We start from the raw sequence: 19634 nt of genomic DNA on the forward strand, positions 1-19634 counted from the left end.
GATGGGAAGAGAGGGGACAGGAGTGAGGAAGACAAAAGACGCCACTGGAGATGAGAAAACGGCCATGGGAGAGGCAGGGCTCCCAGAGTTCCCTCTGCTGGTCCTGGGCACAGCCAGCTTCTTTCCTCCTCCCCGGAGACCGCCCCCCAGCCCCCAGTCAAGGTGCAGGGGGCACAACAGGGCCTGGAATGGGGGATGGAAAACTCACCTCTGTGGGGTTTGTGCACGACTTTAGGAGTCCCTAAACAACCCCCCCCACAAAAAAAAAAAGAAAATAGTAAATGACTAAAACATATGCCCCGCCAGCCCCTTCCATTTCCCAACAAAGCCCCAAGGCAGCAAGACAAATGGCAGTCAGACTCCAGGTGGACTGGCCCATGTGGCTTCAGGGGAGGAACAAGGCCCGAGCGTCTTATAGAGCAACTGGGGGCAGAGTTGAATCAAGAAACTCAGCACCAAGACCAGCGCTAGATCCAGAGAGGGCCAGAAGGGCACAAAGCATTTCCTGCCTCTAGGAGAGCACAGGCCGGAAGAGCAAAGGACACTGCATCCAGGCTGCCTGGCTCTGACTCCCAGATATGCGCCTTCTGAGCTATGTGACCCTGGGCAAGTGATGAGATCTCGCTGGGCCTCATTTTCCTCAAGTGGAAAGCAGAGATAATAATAGTGATAGTAGTGAAACGGAGATAATAAACCCTTCAGAGGGTTTTGTGAAGATTAAATGAATTACTAAGTGTAAAGCAATTGAAACAGTGCCTGGCACTTAGGAAGTGCTCAAGAAACACGTTAACTATTGATATGATTTGTAGGGAGGTGCAGGGTAGGGGGCTGGGGGCAGCTTTCCCCTCCAGCTACCTGGATTTTCTGGCTTCTCTCCTCTTCACTCTCTAATTCCAACAATTCATCGATGTTGACCTCATCGGGCATGTCTGCCTCCTAAAAGGCGGAGAGGGAGGGGCGTCAAGATCCCTTTCCCCGCCCTCCCCCGCCTTTGTCCAGGTCCCTGGAGGAGCCCCAAAGGCCCCAGGGCCCAGCTGGCGGGCTCTGGAGCAATAATGTGGCAGTCAGGGACAGCACCGCCAAGGCGGGACATCTGGGTGTTGGGGGGAGGGGTGACAGATGGGTTGACAGAGGCCTGGGAGCCTGTACTATCTCGGATGCTGGCCCCTGGGCCTCGGGAGTCTTGGGCCTGGCACGGGTCCCTTGCCTTGGCCCTTATTCCCACAGTGGGAAACAGGCCTGATGGAGTCTTGGAATGTCAGATTCTGGGATTCAGGAGAGGGGTTGGCTCTGCCCTTTAAAGGAAAAGTTTAAGTGCTGGGTGCAGGGGAGGGAAGCTGGCAGGCTAGAGCCTGCTGGGGGTGGCCCCTTGCCCCAGGGCACCCAAGCGGGGAGGGCTTGGGCCAGCCCCCAGGGCCAAAGCGCAACCCTCAAGCCCAGGAAGCCCCCCAAGGTGGGTGGGAGAGATAAGCCACGAGCCCAACTTTGAGCAGCCAAGAGGGGGACCCTTGGATGGCCTCTTGGGGCAAAGGACAAATGCAGGCTGGCTCAGTAACCCTGTGACGGGCAGAACCCAGCTGTCTGAGCAAAGAGATCCCAGAGGCTACAGTTTGGCATCCCCTACGCAAAGTCTTGCTGACTCCATTGTGGGCTTCAGGCCTGGGTGGTCAGGGGATTGTGTGTGGCATGGAGTGTCTGTAAGTGTGTTACCTGCCTGTGTGAGTCTCTGTGTGTGAGCCAGAGCCTGATGCCAAGGCGCCAGGGCTGGCACGAGGGTGCAGAGTTGTGTGATATCGTGCGCGGCCTGTGCAGGGGCCTATGGTCCTACGGGTGGGCAGTGGGCGACTCTGGCTTAGCTGTGTTTGTCTCACCGTCCTGCGTCACTGTAGCATATGCTGATCAGTAGGTGACCACAGCTTGTGTCCCTGAGAGTCTGGCTAGCTGTAGTGCCCACTGTCGGAGGACGACCTCAGAGGATGCCACCTACCACTAGCAACTGTCCACCTGTGTGAGCCCACATGTGTCTGAGAACAGAGGGCCCTCGTGTTACTGCGAGGGGCCGTGGCTTCTCCCACCTTTGCACTGTGCTGCAGAGCATCTGTCGTCTTGTGTGTCTGTGAACCTGTGACCATGCTCCACAGCACGTGTGTGTTGTACAAAATGTGACTTCAGGCAGAGACCCGAGTGAGATGTCGTGTCTGTCTGTACCCCATGAGACAGCATAGGAGGCCATAGCTTGTGCCCTGTGTGTCCACCGGCAGCTGCAGTTTCTGCCATTGTATGTCTGGAGGTGCCCATAGCTTACATGGTTTTCCGTCTGGGTGTAGCTATAATTTCTGTTATTTTATGTCTGCATGTGGCTGCAGCATCTATCATTGCGTTTGCACGTGATTATCATTTTTTGCCTTTAGGAGATAATGGATGGTCGTTACTTGAATCACTGGGTGTCCAGGGGTAGCTGTTGTAACTTGTACCGTCTGCGAGCCACTACAGCCTGTGCTGTGTGTATCTATGAACAGCTGTAACTGGAGTCCTTTTGTGTGGGTGTAGTTGTTGTGTTGTGGCTGCATATGGCTGTGGCCTGTGCTGTTGTGACTGGGAGAGCCTGCGGCTGTAGCCTAGGTTGATCCGTAAGCGACCCCAGCTTGTGTCCTTGAGAGTCTGTGCATGGCTGTTGCTTCTGTCACTGTGTCTGCGAGTGGCCATAGCTCGTCACTGTGCACGTCTGTGAATGCTGATGCTTCCTTTGCTGTGCAGCTCCGTGTGGTTGTATCTCCCCTGCCACCATGTATATGTTTGGCTTTAAGACATCCCCCTCCCCCCACCCTTTCTCCAGATATGGCCACTCCAGCTCCCCAAGTTTGCCTCCTCACCTCGAACACGCTAAACCCCTGGTGCTCCCCTGGTGTTTGGACCCGTGTCTGTCTGTGTGCACAAGCAGAGTGCCATGGAGGGTGGACTGCGAGGCCCATGAGTCCAGGAGCGTGCGTCCTAACGTGCGAACGAGGCTGCACCAGCGCGCACCAGCGAGCACAAGCAACCAGAGGCCCTCAAGGCGTAGGGAGTCCGGGCTCGGGGTCTATCGGTCCGAGACTCCCCCTGCAACCCCACCTCTCCCCGTCTCACCCTGCCGCAATACAGCTCCTCCAAGCGCCCGTCGATCCACTTCTCCACGTCCAGCCGCCGCTGCAGCTCCCGCCGGTCATACTTGACGGTGACACGCGCGTGTCGCTTCTGCAGCCCCCCAGGGCTGCCTCCCGGTCCCCGGGCCCGCGATGGAGCCTGCAGCTTGCTCAGCACCCGCTTGCCCAGCCGCTGAGCTGCCATCGCGGTCCTGGCCCCGGACCCGGTGCAGCGCTGTGAGCTTTCGCCTGGCGGCCAGGGGGCCTCTTACAGGCTGGGGCGGGGCCGACCGGGGGCGGGGGCTCGGACTCGCAGGGGGGCCGGCCCCGCCCCGGCTGCCCCGGGCCTCAGTTTCCCTGCCTGCAAAGCGAGGACTGACCGCTGCGCCAGCGTGAAGGCCGCGGCCGTGCCTGGCTCAGGTATGGGCAGGATCCGGGAGCCCCCGGCCCGATCGTGCGACAGGGGCTCCCGGGGCCTGGATCCGGGGGGGCGGGTCCGGGATGGGCTCTAGGGCACCCGGCCTGTCTGCGCCCTCTGGCGGTTTCCAGGGACAGTGCACGAGGCCCAGTGCTACCTACCTACTCTCTTTGCAAGGGAAGGTCAAGCCATAGTACTCAACGGTACATCATTTGTTCCTTCTTTCATTTATTCACTCATCCATGCATTCATTCGTTCATATTCACTCACTCTACTCAACAAATATTCATTTGACATCATGACGTCTGGGCTGTAACCCCCCCCCCCATACCAGACTCCTCATGCCAGATAGCATCCAGGGGTTCTCTGTGCCTCTGGTTATCACCAGGCTCCCCGTCCTGAACTTCCCTAGGCATTGGAGATAGAGCAGTGAACCAAACAGACAAGCCCAGTCCTCATGGAGTCGGCGGCATTCTTGCGGTGGAGGCAGGCAGTGACATAATAAGTACAGTATATTATACAGTTTATTAGAATATGATTAGTTCTATGGAGAAAAATGAAGCAGAAAATGAGAAATAGAGTGAGGGTGGGGTTACAGTTTTAGCCAGGGTAACCAGAGAAATCTCTTACCTCACAAGTCTTCCCACTTTAATTGAAAGCAGCAAGAATAACACTTCAAAACTTAAATGAAACTTAAATTTGGCCATGTCCCTCCCATGCTTAAGACTATCCATAACTAGGCAATGGTTTCTTAAATATGACATCAAAACCAAAGCAACAAAAGAAAAAAAATAGGAAAATTGGACATCATCAAAATTTAAAACTTTCATTTTAAAGAACGTCATCAAGAAAGTGAAGAGACAACCCACAGAGAGAAAAAAACTGCAAATCATATATCTGATAAGGTACTTGTATCTAAAATAAATAAAGTCATGTAATTCAATAATAAGATGACCCAATTTAAAAACAGACAAAGGATCTGAATAGACATTTCTCTAAAAAAGATATACAAAAGCCAATAAGTACATGAAAAGATGCTCAACATCATTAGTTATCAGGAAATTGCAAATCAAAATGACAATGAAATACCACTTCACACCCAGTAGGATGGCTATAATTTTTTTAAAATGGAAAATATCAAGTGAGCATTGGCAAGAATGTGGAGGAAGCAGAACACTCATACGTTGATGGCGGGAATGTAAAATGGTGTAGCCACTTTGGAAAAGTCTGGCAGTTCCTTAAAAGGTTAAACTTAGAGTTACCATATGATCAAGTAATTCCATTCTTAGGTACATACCAGAGAATTGAAAACATATGCTCACACAAAAATTTGTACATGAATGTTCATAGCAGCCAATAGGTGGAAACAACCCAGCTCATCAACTGAAGAATGGATAAATAAAATGTGGTATATCCATATGATGGAGTGTTATTTGGCAATGAAAAGAAATTAGGTACTTATATATGCTACAACATGGATAAACCTTGAAAACATGCTAAGTCAATGAAACGAGACACAAAAGGCCACATGTCACATGATTCTATTTACATGACATGTTCAGGATAGGCAAACCCATAGAGACAGAAAATAGATTGGTGGTTGCCTGTGGCTGAGAAGATTGGGGGAAGGGGAGTGACTGCTAGAGTCAAGGGTTTCTTTTGAGGATGATGCAATTTTCTAAAATTGATCATGATGATAGTTACACAACTCTATGAATATACTAAAAACCATTGAATTGTACACATTAAAAGGGTGAGTTGTATGGTATGTGAGTTATATCTCAATAAAGCTGTTATATTAAAAAAAAAAATGTCTATAGCTCCCCATTGTTCTGGGGCAATCAAAGCTCTACCAAACACAGTCCCATGCCAGCACCTCTGCACTAGCTGTTCCTCTGTCTAGGAAAGCTCTTCCCTAGAATGTCAACAGGGCTCACTCCTTCATCTCCTTCAAATGTCACCCGTACAGTGAGTTCCTCTCTGACCACCCTATTTCATATTGCAACTCCCATGCCCCTTACCTGGCTCTATGTTTTATCCATAATGCTCACTGCCTTTTCACATTGTATATAATTTACTCGTTTTACTTACTGTCTGTTTTCCAACTAGTAGTGTACCAAAGGGAGGGCAATAGGAGTGGTCCACCTTGGGTACAGGAAAAAAGGGGTGCACTGTCTGTGGAGAATTAAAAAAAAATAATAAAACCGATCAAATTTGGCCAAGCTTTTATTATGCCATGTGACAAATTCTAAACAGTATCAGTGATAAAATAATCCACCCCCAGGAAAAAAATTGTTTGGTGGTCTACTGACTGAATTGATGCAATACTGTTGAGTTTGTTTTTAATACTGTTGAGTTTTAATAATATATATGTAAGCTTCAAATTAGATATTTTTATTACTCTATCCTTTAATAAACATTGTATTTGTATTAGGTTTTTATTGCTGTGTAATAAATTAGCACAAACTTAGTATCTAAAATAGCACATGTTTATTATCTCATAGTTTCTGTGAATCCAGTCCAGTCATGGCTTAGCTGGGCCCTCTGCTCTAGGGCCTCACCAGGCTGCAATCCATGGGTCAGCCAGGGCTGCTCTCTCATCAGAGACTCGACTGAAAAAAGATCTGCTTTCATCTGTTGAGGCTGTGGGGATGAGGTCTTCATTTTCTTGCTGGCTATCAGTGGGGTTTGCTCCTGGCTCCTAGAGGCCACCTACATTTCCTTGCCATGTGGCCTTCTCCACAGATCTTCTCACAATGTGGCGATTTATATCTTTCAAAGCTAGCAATGGAGAATCTCTTTCTTTTCAGTCCACGAAGACAGAGTCTTACATAATATAATGTAAACCTCCTTTGCCATATTTAATTGGTTAGAAGCAAATCCCAGGTCGTGCTCACACTTGAGGGGATTATACAGGCCATGAACATGGGGACTGTCCAACATCTGTTTGCCACAATATTCTACAGCAGTGGTTCCCAACTTTTTTGGCACCAGGGACTGGTTTTATGGAAGACAATTTTTCCACAGACCAGGGGGCAGGGGGGGATGGTTTCGGGATGACTGAAGCACATTACATTTATTGTGCACTTTATTTCTATTATTATTACATTGTAATATACAATGAAATAATTATACAACTCACCATAATGCTGACAGAAGGCAGAGCTCAGGGCTCAGGTGGTAATGCGAGTGATGGGGAATGGCTGTACATACAGATGAAGCTTCACTTGCTCGCCCGCCCTCCGCTCACCTCCTGCTGTGTGGCGTCGTTCCTAGCAGGCCACGGACCGGTACCAGTCCGTGGCCCAGGGGCTGGGGACCCCTGTTCTATAGGGAAGTCAATATAGAGAACTCTCAGGTATACAGTTGACCTCTGACATATGAAGACTCAGCTCTGTGTGTTCATTTTGAAAATAAGTTCATAACAATTTGGAATCATTTGGGCTTGTTTCAGGCATTTCTGTGATTCTACATATTCTTGCATTTAAATAATAGGTTAGAAATTTAAATGATAGCACACTGATTGTAAAGATGAAGAAACTATTCTGTCATTCTACACATCCTTTTGGAGTTTTTGTGTTTAAAAATTTAAAAGAGTGAATCAGGGTATGAACTGTGGGGTATAATATTTTTATTTGGTAAGTACAAATTTTCATTCACACATGAAATATTTTACTGAATTTGAGTAATATCTTTAAAATGGAAATTTATTCATTTTCAATTATTAATTTTAAAATTAAAGAACAAATAAAATAATGATTCTTACATGATTATTATCGAAACTAATTTCCTGGTAGAGAGGAGGTATGAAAAAATTATCCACCCCAGGTGTTATTACAGAACTGAATGTGGGCTTGCTCGCCTGCCACACAGCAAAGCCAATTTACTGACACTGGGTTGTGGTAAAGGAAAGTACAGCATTTATTTGCAGGATGCCAAACAAGGAGAAGGGGCAGCTTGTGCTCAAAAGACGGGATCTCCCCGATGGCTTTCAGGGAAGGGGTTTTAAAAGCAACACTTAGGATGAGGGTTGTAGCTCGTGGACTTTCTTCTGATTGGTTGGTGGTGAGGTAACAGGGTGATGTTTTGGGAATCTTAATCATCAACCTTCTGGTTCCAACCGTTCTGGGGTCTAGATGCTTGTGGTCAGCATTTAGTCACCATCCTCCACTTGGGTGGGGGTCTTAGTTTCTGCAAACAAAACTTAAAGATATGTGTCAGGGGCCTCCCTGGTGGCGCAGTGGTTGGGAGTCCGCCTGCCAATGCAGGGGACACGGGTTCGTGCCCCAGTCCAGGAAGATCCCACATGCCGCGGAGCGGCTGGGCCCGTGAGCCATGGCTGCTGAGCCTGCGCATCCGGAGTCTGTGCTCTGCGGCGGGAGGGGCCACAGCAGTGAGAGGCCCGCGTACCGCAAAAAAAAAAAAAAAAAAAAAAGATATGTGTCAGATTGTTATGTATATCCCTTGAGGAGGAACAGACTCTGTTTTATCACTGAACTATTGCTCCTTTACTTCCCTAACTAGTAACTGTTGAGTCTGCTCTTTGGAACTCAAGGAAGGCCTAAGAGACCAAAGTCTTTTTCTACAAACAAGAAACAAAGGACTTTTGTACCTGGGAGGGCCCCACAGGGTCCTGCTTGGTTTCAATCCCCCTTTTCTTTGATACTCCTCAATCCTGAAGGGCACAGGGGCAGGAAAAGAAACGGAATAAAATTTTGGATAGAGAGGTTAATCATAAACTTGGTAGGTCCTCACTGCAAGATTAAAGAAGATGGCAGGCATAAAATCTTAATTGTTTAAGGTAAACACCGCTTTGATAACCCAGTTAAGGCTCTTCACATATTATTATATCTGCAGGGAGGCCAAGTAGTGGGTGTGGCCCTGGCTCCTGTAACACACTGACGTCTTTCTTGCTTCAGGACTTTTGCATTTGCTGTTTGCTTAGAATGTTTGTTCATCAGCCCTTCTTATCCTTCAGTGTTCATATCAAAACCACCTCCTCCACCACCTGTTCTCTGTTAATCCCAGCCCTTAATTCATCTCCTTCATAGCACTGTTAGGTGTTTTAAATAATAATATACTTATTTTAATTATCCTGTTGGCTACTCCTATGCCTGCCCTACTCCATCCTCTTTTCGAGATTCAGCTCATATATCCCTCTTCCAGGAAGCCCCCCCTGGCCTGGAAGCTGGTCAGATGCCTCCTCTGGGTTTTCTCCTTTCAGGTCTGATTACTCTGCCTGTGCTTCCCCATCACAGCCCTGACACCTATCCTTCTCTGGTCAATTATCTCTCTTCATCTAAGTACTAGGAACTGTGGAGGCAGGGTCTGGGGTTCTTGTTCATTCATGGGTCTACGACCTCCTCTGGGAGCCCTCCGTGGCCCTCTCTCAGGCTGAATGGGGAACTTGTCTGGGCTCCCAGGTCTTCCACCACGCAGCCTCTGATCACTCAGCCTGTGCTTGTGCTGTCTCATCCATAATCACTCTGCCCTATGCTTCTGTCATCACTGCGCTGGGCTGTTCCTGTCTGGTGATGCAAGGACCACTCTGGCGTGGTCACCTCTGGGTAGGCGCTCAGTGAACTTTGGAATTTAGGAAGGATAAACCCCTCGCCCTCAACGGAAGGTTGAAGCGAGATGGGCAAAAAACACAGGTTTCCAGTATGAGCACGTCTGCGACCTCTCCTCCCACCCAGAGGCCCAAACCAACAGCGAATGTGCTCGGACGTGGTCAACAAGACCACACGCAAGGGCAGCCGGAGCCCCGAGGTTCAACCTGCGAGCGCCGGCCCCGGGTCTAAGTCCCACCGGGGCGGAGCCAACGCAAGTCCCGCCCCTTTACCCCAGTGCCAGGGGCGGACCCAGGTGCGCCCTGGGAGGAGGACGGCCGCTCAGGTGCCTGCTCCCTGCGCCTGCGCTCTAACGCGTCCCGCATCGCCAGGTGCGCCCCGCCCCTTCCCTGGCCTTCCACCTTCGGTAGCAACTTCGAGGCAGCCGCCATTATTTCTGGCAACCACGGAGCGCCTGGGGGGTGTGGCGGGGTTCTGAAGGGTGCGGGGGAGTCCGGGGCAAGCGAGGAGCGAACTAAAGCATCGTGGGCGCAGGAGGCAGAGTGTCCGCACACCAAAGGGCCAAGAAAGGTGCTTCCCGGAGACTTCCTGTGTGGCGAGGGGACGCGCACACCTGAACGCGACGCGCTCCAGTGCGCGTGCGCGTGCGCGGCAAGGGTCTTCCCGCACCTGATCGCGAGACCCCAACGGCGAGCAGCTTGAGGCCTCGCCTGGGCGGACCGGTGGAGCCCGTCATGGCGCAGCTCTGTGGGCTGTGGCGGTACTGGGCGCTCCTCGCCCTGCTGGCATCGCTGCTCCTCTCCGGGGCTGAGGCGGCCGACGAAGAACGTGGCGTCCACGGTGAGGGCCTAGGCGGGTCTCCTGGGAGCTGTGGAGGGCTGAGAGGCCTAAGGTGGGGCGTTAGGGGCAGGGTCGAGGGGGTAAGTGGGGGTCTGAGGAGGCCCTGGGCAGGGTCTGAGCGGGGAGAATTGGCGGGGGAGGAAGTTGGGAGCGACTTGGTGAAGCTCAGGGTGTGTAGCTAGACTGAACCTTGGGAAAGAGGTTTAGGAGCCCTTGGGAGTGAAGACAGGCGGAGGAGCCCGGGCTGGGAAAAGTTTTCTGTGAATGAGGGAGGCGACTAGCGCTGTTGACCAAAAAGAGTGGCAGTGCCCCTTCCTGTGGCAGGACGGAGGTGAGGGGCCGAACAGAAGACCAGCCTCTTCCTGGCAGAGAAAAGTTCCAAGAAAGCCCAGGGAGGCCAGCCGCAGCGGGTGGGGCTTGGATTCGGTGACCTGGTGGCCGTTTTAGCCTCAGGAAAGAAGCCCTCACCCCCACCTTTTTGGATATTGGACCGCAGCCTCCTGAGAAACCTTTCTGGTTCAGTTGCAGCAGAATGCCTCCAAGAAGGGTGTTTCTCAGTGATATCCAAAGGAAGGAAAAGGAAAGCAAAAGTGTTGGGGGAAAAAAGTTTGTCAGGGTGCAAGGCGGGGGGCCTCTTGGTATAAGAAGAATATTGGCATTGAGAAGCTGGGCTTGGATTCCTTGGCCTGGTCCGTAGAGGTTGGTGGAGGGTAAGGCTCAGTTTAAACCTCTAAACTCTATGGAAGTTTGGCCTGAAAGGTCTTTTTGAACAAGTGTTGGTCTAACCTTACTGCTTCAGACAGCCACAAGGAGGCTTTGAAAATAGATCTCTTGAAAGAAAAATTCGTTGGTTCAGCATAATTTATTGAGCCCCTGTTATGTGTCAGGGGCAGTGCTGGCAGCAGTGATAACAGTTGGGACTCAGACAAGCCAGGTCCCTGCACTTAGAGAGCTTATGTTCTAGTGGGATAGACAGAGACAGGGAGTAAACGTTCAAATAAAGGGCACTCACCACAGTATTAAATTACTAAGACGTAATTGAGCGGGGTGAAGCGGATGAACAGGGATGATGTAAGATGATGGTGGCCACCTTAGCGCCGGTTGTCAGGGGAGGTCTCAGGACAGTGACGGCTGAGGTCCAACATGAATGAGCAAGTGGCAGCGACACAGAGGCTTCAGGATCCAACTGGAAGTAGTGGCGTTCAAAGTCCTTGAGGCTGGAGCAAGCTTGGTGGTATTGGAGGAAAAGAGATGAGAGCGTGACTAGAGCAGGAGTGTGTTGGGCGGGAGAGGTGGGGGATTGGAGGAAGATGCCAAGTGGGGAAAATAGGCAGGAGCCAGGTAGCTTTATAGGCCAGCATTTTGGATGGAAAGAAAGAAAGCAGGAAGTATGTGCACCAAGTCATCGCCTGTGGTGTCTTCTGAAGACTGTTAATTTCCCTATGCCTGAGGCAGAGAGGAAAAATTGAGTTGTCGGGTGGGGAGTAGTGTTAAGAGCCAGTGGGGAGAGACTCAGCTCCAGGGAATTAGGAATGCAGGTGTTGATCATTCTTGTGGTCTGAACTAGAATTTGTCAGCCTTTCTGGACTTTTTTAGGGGAATTAATTATGTTAGGATACACCTTCCAGTTACCTGGCCTGGGACTTTATCAAAACTGAGTTTGGGGCTAACATCTATTGCTTACTTTGAGCTCTTGTGCATCACTTAATCCTTGGTGGTGGTGGTGAAGTTACAGATCTTGCCTAAGGTCACACAATAGTAATTGACAAAGCCAGGTCGGGCTGCAGAGGCCTTTTCTGTTTGTTCCCAGTGGCTTCCCCAGCTGTTGCAGCTGGCTGGACCTACTGACCTTTCAGAAGTACTCCTATCTGGCTGGGTGAACTAATGCCCTTGCTTATCTGAAGTTCTATTTGTATGAAAGGTTTCAACAGCTTAATTTGAGGCAGGAGGTAGTTTTTATCCCTCCACCCCTTCTGATTGCTTTTTCTCAGGAAGCAAGGTCATCCATTAAGAGTGAGGTGTTTCTCCAGCCATACACAGCTGCACAGGCACCTCCAGATGAGTATGGTGGAGGGGGGGAAGTGTGTAGTGAATGTGTATAGTGGGGTGATCATAATGATCTTTTTGAAGACATGAGGGGGCTGAGGGGTAGTGGAAAGGTGGTAGGGCCAGTGGATTGTTGGAGTTGAGATTTTGAAGAGACTGAACTAGGAAGCTAGGATACGATGGGCAGTGAGGGAGATGCATGAAACTGAGGTTCTGAAGAGGCTGCAATTATTGAGACAAGGTCTAGGTGTGACCATGGGAGGGAGCGACTGCAGGGAGGGCAAGATCACTGAAGGAGAGGAGGTCTAGGAACCAAGAGGCCAGGATGGTTGGAGGATCGCCTATCTGGATATGGAAATCACCAAGAATGATGATAGGAGCAGCAGCGGGTGTGACAGTGAGCCAGGAGCTAAAATCATGGAGAAGTGAGGAGTAGTGACCTGGATCAGCAAATGACCCACAAGGTGGGATACGATTTACTCTGATGATGAAATTCCTAACTGGGTGTTGAGGGTGGAGGGAGAATGGTGCTGAAGCAGTGCCCACTTGGAAGCGCACAAGAGAAGCTATATCTTTAGGGGAGAGCTGGGTTCAGAGAGTAAGAAAGTGACAAGAATGTTCAGAGAAGAGATTGAAGAAATGAGAGATTTTGCTTAAGATAGGCCATGAGTATCAGAGACTCCAGGAGTTGGGGGAAGGGAGATGCTGACAAAACAAGATGTAAGGTGATGAAGGGTAACTGGAGTCTGGGGCTGATGTGGTGATAAGCAAGTGATAGGAGTGTCACATGGTCTCGAGACTGACAATGTTGGTGAGGCACTGGGTGGTGGAGGGCAGAGTGGAAGGGGTGTGGGATACAGTGGACATTTGTAGGCTTGGCAAAGTGTCCTGACTCCAGACCTTTGCAGATGGAGGTGGGGGAAAGCTGATACTTCTGTGGGTGTTCAGGTGTTCGTAGCGTTCAGGGAGCATGCCAGTCTGCATGGAAGCACGTAGAGATTATAAACTGGCTGTTCCCAGCAGGCTTTATGTGACTTGTACAGTTTCTAGGATTGATAATTTTTTATGAAATATTTTTATTTTTGGCTTTGCCTCAAAAACGTGAAGATCTGGCGGTGGCAGTCCAGTGTCCCCACATGGCACCCATGAGGTGGTGCTAAGTACTTCTTCTGGGAAGGACAAAGAAGACTGGCTTTCTCAGCCTGTGTTTATTCACTTGGCCTGCCCTCTGTATCTTCTAGGCATTAGAATTGTGACTCCCATGTTAAGAGTATGCCCCATTTAGGAAACAAAGGTAGATAAAACATAATAGCTACTTATAAATTGTACAGTGCAGTGAGTGTGTGTATGTGTGTTATTGTTGTTAGGGAACACCCCTTATCAGGTGGCCACAAATGTGCATGATTTTTTAATCTCTTCTCGGGTGATAAGTCCTGGTATTTGGAGTGCCCCCAAATACATAATTTCGATCAATACAAGGGTAGATAATATATTCCTTTTCAGAATAGAACCTCAGAAATTCCTTTTAGGAGTGGTTAGTTAAGTGTAGTTCCTGCTGCCAATAACTTATGCATCAGAACTTGTGTTAATGGTTCCTTGGGCATCAGAACTTGCGTTAATGGTTCCTTCGCTCATAGCCCTTTGTTGATTGTTCTTGGGAATTTCCACTGGAGACAAGTGCAGCAGCATTCATGTGAGAGCCTCCACCACACTTTGAAGTGATCTTCCATGTACATCAACCTCTTCGATTAATTAGTTTCCCCAGAACTTTGAGTGAACTTTCCAGTAAATCTCCAAGAAGCATGTTATTAGTCACCACTCCTTTTTCTTCTCCTCACCCCCATGGATAGTTGTAAACTGAGTAGCCAAAGAGAAGATGACAGATAAGAGGGAAAGTGCAGCTGGTGTTGGTGATCAGCTGGGAGTTCTCCAAAGTAGCATCTTGTATTCTTGTCCTTTACAGAAGAGGCACTTGTTTAACTTGCAGGCAAGACAGTTTCGTTCCAGGACAGTTTGAAATATTTATTCAGCACATATTTATTGAACACCTGCCAAGTGCCAGGCACAAGTCTTAGGCCCTGGAAACAAAGCACTGAATGAAACAGATGACACCCTCCCGCCCCAATCCATGGCAGTTACATTGTAATGAGAAGAAGATAATACAATAAATAAATGAGCAATGAATAGATAACTTGGTGATGAGTACTATAAAGAAAAGTAAGGTGGGGGGAGGGGTAAATTAGGAATTTGGGATTAACAGATACACACTACCATATATAAAATAAACAACAAGGACCTACCGTATATCACAGGGAACTATATTCAATATCTTGTAATAACCTATAATGGACAAGAATCTGAAAAAATATATATATATATATATAAAACTGAATCACTTTGTTGTATACCTTGAAACATTATAGATCAACTCTACTTGAATTAAAAAAAAAGAAAAAAGTAAGGTAAGGTTTGGTGTGCTTAGTACTAAAAACATGGCCTTTGAGGCTCAAATGGTGACTATACCTAAAGAACATTGAGGGGCTTGCCTTTAGGTCCACTGAGGGAAAGTGGACCCTTGCCACCAGAAACATTCCTTTGCCCTGGTCAGTATTTGAGAAGTCAGCCTGTAATAGAGAAAGCCAGCCCCCAACCTGTTTCTCATTTTACCTATCCCCAGAGTCATTTGCAACATTCAGGCTTGTCTTCAGGTAGTTGGCCAGGCAGCCAAACCTCTGTTTGCCATGTCCTGAGACTGACAGGCCAAATAAAGGATGAGGTAGCTTGTGATTCATGTGAGGCAGGAGAGAACCCTGAAGGGGTCACACTGAAATGACTTAACCCCAGGAGGCCTTGGTGGCCCAATGATCACGTGACTAATGAGGACTTTGCAAATGACCCCAGAAGCATTAGTGTATGGATTATGGATGTCCTTGTGTGATCCTGGTCACAAATGTCATTTCACTTGTTTCTGACAAGACCTTTTTGAAAACTTATGAAGGAGTGCTGGAACTTGGATGCTGAGGCCCATGAACTTTGGAGTTAGTTACTTTGAAGTTTATTTGAAGCACATTTTTCATTATTGGAAAGCCATTTTAGAAATGAGGGCAAGTGTTTGAGATGGATCTCACCAATGGGGTCCTGGGTCCCTGGCCTCAGAAGCCCAGTAATCTGAAGTTCCTGAGTTCATATGTGGTACTTTGTCCATGTTTATTCCAGGGTCAGTCATTTAGAGTCTAGGGCATGTTCGGGGTGGGGGTGGGAATGAAATAATATTAGATATTATAATAGTTTTTGACCTTTCAAAGGGCTACATAGATAGATATATGTCTGTGGTATTGAAATTTAGTGTGGTGCTTAGGAAAAACATGTCTACAGAGGCTCCTGGGGTGGAGTGATAATGGAAAAAAAAAGGTTGAGAAACATTGCTCTAGGTAGAGGGCCCGTTAGCTGTAATCAGTTTCTGAAAATGGTCCATTTTTCAAAAAAGGTTAAGAACCCCTGAATGTGAATTAACAGACAATTCCATGAAAGACTTTGAAGCTACTGTTTCCTTACAAATTTTTTTTTTTTTTAAACATTTAGGACATTTTTCTAAAATTTGTTTTTTTTTGTTTGGCTGCGTTGGGTCTTTGTTGCTGCCCGCGGGCTTTCTCTAGTTGCGGTGAGCGGGCTTCTCATTGCGGTGGCTTCTCTTGTTGCAGAGCACGGGCTCTAGGCGCACGGGCTTTGGTAGTTGTGGCACGTGGGCTCAGTAGTTGTATCTCACAGGCTCTAGAGCGCAGGCTCAGTAGTTGTGGCGCACGGGCTTAGTTGCTCCACGGCATGTGGGATCTTCCGGGACCAGGGCTCGAACCCGTGTCCACTGCACTGGCAAGTGGATTCCTAACTGCTGCGCCACCAGGGAAGCCCTTCCTTACAAATTACTCAGATGGAGCACTGTGATTCTAGTTATGAATTTAGGTAAGGGTAGAATTTATAGTCCTGCTTGAGTGATGAGTATGAGGTGACAGTGGGTAGGAGTGGTGGTTTGCATTGTGCTGATAGTTTATGGAATATAAACCTTTATATCTAAATATTTTATATCTAAAATGCCAAGATTATATATCTAAAACAACAAGATTTTATGAGCCTTATAATTTAAGTTGGATTTGTCATTGTAAATATTCTTTCCTCATAAATACCTAGGGGTTATTTTTAAGTTTCTGAATTACTTAGCCTAGTAATGACAACTTCCAGGCACCAGAACCTAGAGGACGTGGGTAGTTAGTGGCTTTCTGTACTAGAAACAGAAGGCTTCAAGTATGTAGAACATATCCAACTAAGCAAAATAGCTGGATTTATAGATCACCTTGAAATAAGACTGATTGTAAAATAAACGTCAACTTTGGAATTTGGCACAGTAGAATTAAAGCAGCCTTGAATATCTGCCTCCCTGGTATTCAGTACCTCTTCACTAACACAGAACTTTAATATTCTCTCATTCCTCGGTGAAAAGATAACTTGAAGTCCAAATGGGTAACCAAGGCATAATTTTTCTTATTTTCTTGTCTCCGACCTCTTAATCTCCTGATACTGTAGTGTTGCAGGACTTTGATCTGTGTGATAGTCTGCCATTGTCTTACTGTAGGTGAAGATAAGGAATTTTGTGTCTTCAGGCATAGCAGGTGGTTGCACAGCAGAAAAACAAAGGGAAGGAGTAATGGTTGGGTTGGTTTGATCAACTCACTGACTTGAGTTTGTACTTTGGTTTTCCATATCCCCTCTATCCTGTCAGTCACCACATTCAGTTGGACTTACTAGTGAAATGTGTCATCCTTCTCTTTATCTTCATTCCCACTGTTCCTACAGTAGTCTGGTCTTCATAAAAATATAATATCTACTACTTATTCAAAGCTTTGTGCCAGATGTTTTAAGCTCTTATTATTGGAGTAAAAAAACGCCTTTAATTTTCACAACACTCTTAATGATTGTTCCCTGTGTCAAAGAAGTCCCTTCCATTTGAATTGTTTTTAAGAAATGCATCTGCAAGTCCACAGAGTTTAACTCAATGGGACCTATGGAGGGAAAGCCAGCTGAATCTCCCCACTTTATTACTCACCAGTGAATTCAAATTACATTGAGCAAATGCCCTTTCCCAGACAGGCCATGGTCAAAATAACCTCAAGATTAATAAATGGTGCATTCCACAGCAGGAAACAAAAATCTAGGTGTCCCAAAATGGGACTTATTGCTAACAAACTTGTCAAAAAACATTTTTATACTAAGTAGATCCAGAATGGGTACAAATCACACAGAGAGGCCTTCACTTCACCTTGGGCTGAGTTGTATTTATAATGTCCTCAGGTTAGTTCTCTTGCTAACATTTCAGCTTTCACCGTAACCTGAAGGAATTTTAAAGAGGAAACTCTCCTGTTTACTACAGAGAATATTTCTGATACAAGATGTGTGGGTTTTTCCACATCAAGCAGTTCTCAGCAGACACGGATTGGGTGTTTGGCAATTTAACTCAATTCTGAAACCGCAGAGAGTGAGCACAGATCCTGTAGGTTAAGGGCTCAGTCTCACAAGACTCCCTCTCCCCCCTTCAAATGCCAGTCAAAGTCCGAGGTTGTCCCCTGTCATTTTCACCAACCTGCTATAAATCAAGGGTTGCCATGACCCCCTCGGATCCAATTTGCTTGAGTGGCTCACAGAACTCAGGGTAACACGTTTACCAGTTTATTATAAAGGATACAGATCAACAGCTAAATGAAGACAGAGGTCTGGAAGGGTCCTCAGTGTAGGAGCTTCTGTCCTTGTGGAGTTTGGGGTGAGCCACCCTTTTGGCATGTGGATGTGTTCACCAACCCAGAAGCTCTCCTGACCCCTTCAGTTGGGGTATTTTATGGAAGCTTCATCACATAGGCATGATTGATTGATTATTAACTCAATATTCCGCCCCTCTCCCCTCCCCGGAGAATAGGGGGTGGGGCTGAAAGTTCCAACCCTTTAATCTTGCCTTGGTTTTTCTGGCAACCAGCCCCCATCCTTTTTTTTTTTTTTTTGGCCTTGCCGCAAGATTTGCGGGATCTTAGTTCACCAACCAGTTATTGAACCCAGGCCCTCTGCAGTTAAAGCGAGGAGTCCTAACTGCTGGACCGCCAGGGAATTCCCCCAGCCCCCACCCTGAAGCTTTCTAGGGCTCCCCCAGCCACTATCATCTCATTGGCATAGAAAAAGACAATCGTACTACTCCAGAGATTGCCAGGGTTTTAGTTCTTGTGTCAGAAATGTGGGTCCAAGAACAAATATTAGAATAGAACATGCTCCAGCTCTCAGGAAATTACAAGGGTTTTAGGAGCTCTGTATCAGGAAGGGCAGGCGGGGAGAGACCAAATACATACTTCTAATTATGTCACAGATATGATAGGTCTATAATCAGAGCTTTGCCTTATCTTCCTAAGCCTCCCAAGAGTCTGATTTAGATACTCTAAGCCTCTAAAATCTGCACTTTTTTTTGATTAGCCAGGCCTAAATCAGAGAATATGGGGCTTGCCGAATTGAAGAATACTGGGTTTATACATTTTCCAGCTTTACTGAGAGGTTTATACATTTTTGTTGCATGTATTATTGTTCCCTTATTATGAATGAGGAAGTGGGTGTGCAGGGAGGTTAGGAAAGCCGCCTCCCATCCCCACCCCAAAACAGTGGGCTAGTAAGAGGCAGCCAGGAATTCCTGCACACACTGGTCCTTTACCAGAACAGCTTCCTACAGGCCCGGTCCTCTCATCTGTCCTGCACACTTTTGCCAAGTGACTCTTCCTTATTGTGTCAATTCCCTATACCAGAGCCTTTGCTCATTTCCTTTGTACCTTGTGTGGCTTACAAGCCCTTTGAATTTAGGGTGTGATTGTAATATTTTACCTTGTGTGATTTTCTTTTTCTTTTTCTTCTATCCAAACCAGTCTTGTGGCTCTAACTTAATTGTAAACCCCTGGAGGTCAAGGACTACATTCCCAGTGGGTGCCTTCTATGGAGGATGGCTACTCAGCTCAGTTTACCTTGGAGGGTTCAAATTTATGCCACTGTGTTTCCCATGGTAACTATTAAGAATACCCCTTTTCGGGCTTCCCTGGTGGTGCAGTGGTTGAGAGTCCGCCTGCCAGTGCAGGGGGTGTGGGTTCGTGCCCCGGTCCAGGAGGATCCCACATGCCGCGGAGCGGCTGGGCCCGTGAGCCATGGCCGCTGAGCCTGCGCTCCACAACGGGAGAGGCTACAAAAGTGAGAGGCCCGCGGACCGCAAAAAAAAAAAAAAAAAAAAAAAAAAAAAAAGAATACCCCTTTTCACTCTGAAAAGTGTCTTGATCTGGAGGATAAATTATATGATCGCCCTATTTACATATATTAGCTATTCACCAAACACTTGTTGCTTACTACTGTTCAAGATACTAGGGAATTTAGTACATTCAGTTTTATTTACCATGAAAAATTTAACTGAAAAATTTAAGCAAACAAAAGGGATGACTATAATCCACTCTCCAGATAAAACCCTTAAAGAAAATAAAAGCATTCACAAAATTAGAATACTCAAATTGTACTAAAAGATACAGATGGAAAAGAAAAACTGGAAAAGCTTCTCCCTCCTTTAGTCTCTTTCCC

General features: G+C 47.4%; 1 protein-coding gene across 1 annotated transcript in view; it reads right to left on the reverse strand.

Moving 5' to 3' along the window:
• Window positions 1-3543, reverse strand: part of PPP1R14A (protein phosphatase 1 regulatory inhibitor subunit 14A) — a 4524-nt gene extending 981 nt beyond the window's left edge. The window contains exons 1-3 of the mRNA XM_007471064.1: window positions 3127-3543; window positions 856-936; window positions 209-241 (exon numbers count right to left, since the gene is read on the reverse strand). Of these exons, the coding sequence (XP_007471126.1) occupies window positions 209-241; window positions 856-936; window positions 3127-3327 (315 nt within the window). The 5' untranslated portion in view covers window positions 3328-3543. The remainder of the gene's footprint in view (window positions 1-208; window positions 242-855; window positions 937-3126) is intronic.
• Between the last annotated feature and the right edge of the window lie 16091 nt (window positions 3544-19634).

This window comes from Lipotes vexillifer, unplaced genomic scaffold, assembly GCF_000442215.2.
Source record: "Lipotes vexillifer unplaced genomic scaffold, Lipotes_vexillifer_v1.1 scaffold182, whole genome shotgun sequence".
Lineage (NCBI taxonomy): Eukaryota > Metazoa > Chordata > Mammalia > Artiodactyla > Lipotidae > Lipotes > Lipotes vexillifer.